Source organism: Glycine soja, chromosome 18 (assembly GCF_004193775.1).
Source record: "Glycine soja cultivar W05 chromosome 18, ASM419377v2, whole genome shotgun sequence".
In the NCBI taxonomy this organism is placed as follows: domain Eukaryota; kingdom Viridiplantae; phylum Streptophyta; class Magnoliopsida; order Fabales; family Fabaceae; genus Glycine; species Glycine soja.
This window is the reverse complement of record NC_041019.1, coordinates 7,670,962-7,675,836: the sequence shown is the minus strand read 5'-3', so window position 1 is coordinate 7,675,836 and position 4,875 is coordinate 7,670,962. Positions and strand designations below refer to the sequence as shown.

The following is a 4,875-nucleotide window of genomic DNA, read 5'->3' as shown; positions in this document are numbered from 1 at the left end:
GCTAATCTTTTATGAGCCAGCTGCTAAAGCAGTACCAAAAGGTGCCAATATCTCGGCTCAGTTCAGTTGTGTGTGGATTGAATACGTTAGCCAAACATGATACACACAGACACAGATTATTATAATATCTAAGATTGACTATTGAAATTAAGACCATTTAGGAGGAAACTCATTGATTAGCTAGGAAAATAATATTGATAATAGCATTTAAAAAGAAAATGTTCAAAACACCAATAGTTCTAATTCTAATCAATTAAGAACAAAAACACCAATAGTTCTAATTCTAATCAATTAAGAACAAGTCAAGATGATGACATGAAATGAAGGTAATTTATTATTAGATAGGAATATTGAGAATAATTACTTCAAGTCCTTAAAGTATTTATGATTCTAGAGAAGGGGAAAATCAATCATTTAAAAGTTTAAAACTTTAGAGATATAACAGCAATGCTGGACATCCTTTATTCTATACCAAAAGTCCAAAACATACATTGCCAAATGGAGAGTAGGTCCACAGGTCACGTGTAGAGTCTATGGAGTAGGCTAATTATGAACAGTTTTGGGAATGAGATATAAATCATCTTTCCGAGCCACTGTTATTCCAAATATCTCAGTCATGCCCAAATCTTCATTTTTCGTTCCTTTGGGAAGTTTCCAATCAAAATGATACATCAACATTGCAAGCACATACTCAACATTGCTCAAGCCAAATGTGAGGCCTGGGCACATTCTCCTTCCAGCACCAAATGGGATGAACTCAAAACTATTGCTTTTGTATTCAATAGATCTTTCAATGAACCTTTCAGGATAAAACCTCTCAGCCTCAGTCCACAGCCTTGGATCTCTTCCAATTGCCCAAGCATTCACTATGACCCTGCTTTTCGCAGGTATATGATACCCGTTTATCTCACAGGCTTGTCCACATTCTCTTGGAAGCAAAAGAGGAGCTGGAGGGTGTAATCTTAATGTCTCACTCACAACAGATTTCAAATATTTTAGATTCTCTGTGCCACTTCCATTAGGCCTTCCTTCTTTATCAAATACCCTTCTTACCTCAGTTTGTACCTTTTCCATTGTTCTTGGATTTTTAATCATCTCTGCCATTGCCCATGTTATGGTAGCAGATGATGTATCACTTCCACCTCCAAAGATATCCTTCAAGATCAAGTAATCATGTTAAATACATTTAAATGGCTAGAAGACAAGATAGATATGGCACCCAATGAAACAAAGATTATATTGTTAAAAACAATACGATAAATGTTATTGAGTTAATGGTGTTTTTTGTCCATGTAAAATTGCTCATTTTTTCCTCAGTCTCCAAAAATCTCACTTTTCTTCTCTACATTTTCTAAATATCCAAATTTTCGTCTCTCAATCTAACTGTTCTGTACAATTACTTGATTATCTGTCTGGAAAAGAGGGGAAATCTATGTGTTCCATGACTAGGACAAACAGTCGACAATTTTGTTGGAATGAAAAACACCATTAAACTCATATTTTATGCAGTTTAAGCCAAATGCTACAAAAAACCAGAAAAAGGGAGTGGAGCTATGGGCATGTTGATGCAGATATGCTGCTAAGACACTTGAAGATTACTTATTTGATAGGCAATTGTGCTGAATAATATAAATTTGATTTAATCCATTAATCAAGTGTTTGGTCAATCTAAGTTTGTGTTATTATTCCAAAGAAAATGTTAGAAAAGTGTAAAGATAAGTAGAAGTAATATTCAATAAGTAATTACAAGAAATGTGTATAACTAAATAGTTGGAAGAAATATGTAAAACTCTCCTGTACAATTTTTCTTGATGTATCTAGAATTTTCATTTTGGAGCCTATAAAAAGGGAGGAGGTTGTTATTTGTGAACCAAGCCAAAACCAAAACATTTCTCAAATGATAAAAACTAATTTTCTTTTAAATATTCTCTCCTTTTCCATTTCTCTCAAATACTTCCTTTAATCTTCTCCTTTCCAACAAACTGTTATATAAACATTACCTAACAATCATTTTCTCATCTAAAATCTATTAAATTTTGAAAATTCTTTTCAAATCAAGTGTTATATAAACCAAAAAAAAAAAAAACAATGGGAGATAACTACTCTTCTTCTTGTTATTTTTTCTCCAAGTGCTATATTCAGATATTAAGAGAACAAATTAACTTTTAGAAATCAGAGAACTGTTTAGGGGACAAGCCCTTTCAAATATGCTTTAAGAGCGAAACAAATTATAAAAAACTTTATACATGCTGCTTTTATAGAAAAATTTTGCTTAGGCCTTGCATTTTTTTAACAGTTTTCAAAAATAATTTTTTTTGTTTCCTAAAATTTTTCAAAAGAGCACGTTTGAAAATGGAGATGGCAAAATGAATTACTCAATTCGACTTGGTTTGTAGGCTATAGTGGGGTGGGACAAAAATGATTAGATTCAATTTGGATCTCTAAAATGAAATCAAAGCCCAATGATAGCTCAAATTATTTAGATTTTGACCGGCTAAGTCCAAACTAGACCATGATGAAATCAGGTTCAAAATTTAAAGTTCAAGTCCTACATTTCATAAGACTTCTTCGATTATTTTGGCTAGTCCGTACAACCTATTTTGCCACATATATTTGAAAGTGTTTGTTTCCTAATCACATTTCTAATTTTTAAAAGTTTGCCTTCTAAATACTTGAATAAAGCACTTAAAAAAAGAGGATGAGAAAATATGTCCTTAACTGTTTATATCACATTTCTAATTTTTAAAAGTTTGCCTTCTAAATACTTGAAAAAAGCACTTAAAAAAAGAGGATGAGAAAATATGTCCTTAACTGTTTATATTTTTCTTTTCTTTTTAAACACTTATATTCAAAACAATTTGCAAAACCTATTAAATTTTGAATGACAAAATGATTACTAATCATTTTAGAAAATACAAAATAGTTTTTGAAACTAAAGTGTGAAGGCATTAAAGCATACTTTATTCTCCATTTTTCTATCATGCAATAAAATTGGTGGAAAATGTCTATCCTTACCCAGATCACAGCCTTGATACTTTCATCACTTAAGCCAAACTCCTTCTTCAAGAGCACATCTAAAAGAACTTCCTCCTCTCCCTGGTCTCCTGTGGCACTTGACTTAGCCTCTCTATGCTCATTGATGATGTTTTGCATTATCTGGTCAGCTTGTTGATGCAACTTCTCAAGCTTAGGCTTCAAGCCAGACATGTGCTGAAGAAATTTCACAGAAGGGTACAAATCTCCCAAGTCAAAACCTCCAGAAATCTTTGCGGCTTCGGTTACCACCGATATTAGCTTCTGATGGTGCCTGCTCTTGCTGCCAAGGGCTGTCCTTGCAGTTATTGTAAAGACAGTTGAAATCACTTCTTTGGTAATGTTAACCTGTGATCCTTCTATTGTAGCCATCCTTTTGATGAAACTTGTGAGCACTTCCTCTCTGATTGGTTGGAAAGATTGGACACGTTTGGAACTTAATAGCTCCAATGCAAAGATCTTCCTTAGCTGTCTCCAGTAATCACCATAAGGTGTGAAAGCTACACCTTTGAAATCATAGTCCATTATCTCCGCAGCAAGGACATAAGGCCTAGATGCAAAGATATGATCATGTGTTTTCATCACCTCCTTGGCATATTCTGGTGATGAAACCACAATTGTTGAAACCTCTCCAAGCTTCAGATGCATCAAGGATCCATATTTTGCTGACAAATCTCTTAGTCTATGATGGGGAAGTGGAGAGCCAACAAGGTTGTGCATGTTCCCTATGATAGGTAGCTTCCATGGTCCTGGTGGTAAACTTGGAGTGGAGTTAGATTTTTTGGTTACTATTTTGTGTGTCATGAACATGAAAATGAAAATGGAGAATATGGATGTGAAGTAGAGAAGTTGAAGATCCATTATTGGGAAAATAGAACTAATTAAATCAAGGCTAGTTAGTGATAAAACTTTGTTTCACATGCACTCTAATATATAGGCTGCTGAATCTTCATTATCCGTTATTGGGTATTATTTCATGATATTGTAAAGTTGATTAAAACAGCAGCAGTTCAAAATGGAACAGATGTGAACATAGAAAAAAAAGAGGCTAAAAACTCGTGTGTGTATATATTTCAACAATGAAGTGGTTTGAGGACACTATGACGTTTAGTTTTGAAAGAGGATAATATTTGACAAATCACCAATTTACTTATTCATTTGCTTAATCCTCTACATTATATTAGTCATACGAATGTACCTTATTTTTCATTTTTAATGATAAAAATCCAAATTTTATTGTTGTAAGTTATATCATGAAGAGAAAATATGAGTGTAAAATAATTTTACCTCGTAATCTAATTATAATCTGTTATATATATATATATATGATAAATTTATTAAATTTTATGATAATTATTTTAAAAATTATATCAATAATAATTTGTGATTAAATGATAGGATAAAATTATTTTACATTATCAATATTGTAACAACATTAAACTCTATAATGAAAATCACATCTATTTATTACATTATTTTTGGCTTTCATTAGGGACCCCAAAAATTTATAGAATTTTCATTAAACTTATTTATATATATATATATATATATATATATATATTTAAAAATGATATGTTAAAAGGTATTGAATGAAAGTTAATGGCTGACATATTAGAGATTAGAGATTAAATTCCAGCATTCTTATTACAATCTTAGGTAATAAAACCAATGCAATTGACTTGCTACTTTCTAATTACTATTTTTTTAGTTAATTTTTTCTCATACGCATATCACACTTTAACTAACTAGATATAATGCTCAATTATTTGGAAAAGTTAAATGGCTAATGAATATTGAACTTGTGTATTTCTCTTTCACGCTATACAATAAGGATAGTTTTTT

General features: G+C 31.7%; 1 protein-coding gene across 1 annotated transcript; it reads right to left on the bottom strand.

Moving 5' to 3' along the window:
• Positions 1-284: 284 nt before the first annotated feature.
• Positions 285-4,024, bottom strand: LOC114395859 (cytochrome P450 71D9). Its single transcript, XM_028357726.1, has 2 exons — positions 3,016-4,024; positions 285-1,155 (listed from the first exon to the last, which is right to left on the bottom strand). The coding sequence occupies exons 1-2, from the start codon at positions 3,892-3,894 to the stop codon at positions 544-546; spliced, it is 1,491 nt and encodes a 496-aa protein (XP_028213527.1). The 5' UTR covers positions 3,895-4,024; the 3' UTR covers positions 285-543.
• Between the last annotated feature and the right edge of the window lie 851 nt (positions 4,025-4,875).

Excerpts from the sequence above, each read along its gene's own strand:
- LOC114395859 (XM_028357726.1), bottom strand. The coding sequence starts at position 3,894 with ATGGATCTTCAACTTCTCTACTTCACATCCATATTCTCCATTTTCATT. Across the intron at positions 1,156-3,015 it reads GTATCAAGGCTGTGATCTGG|GATATCTTTGGAGGTGGAAG; the intron begins GTAAGGATAGAC and ends TTGATCTTGAAG.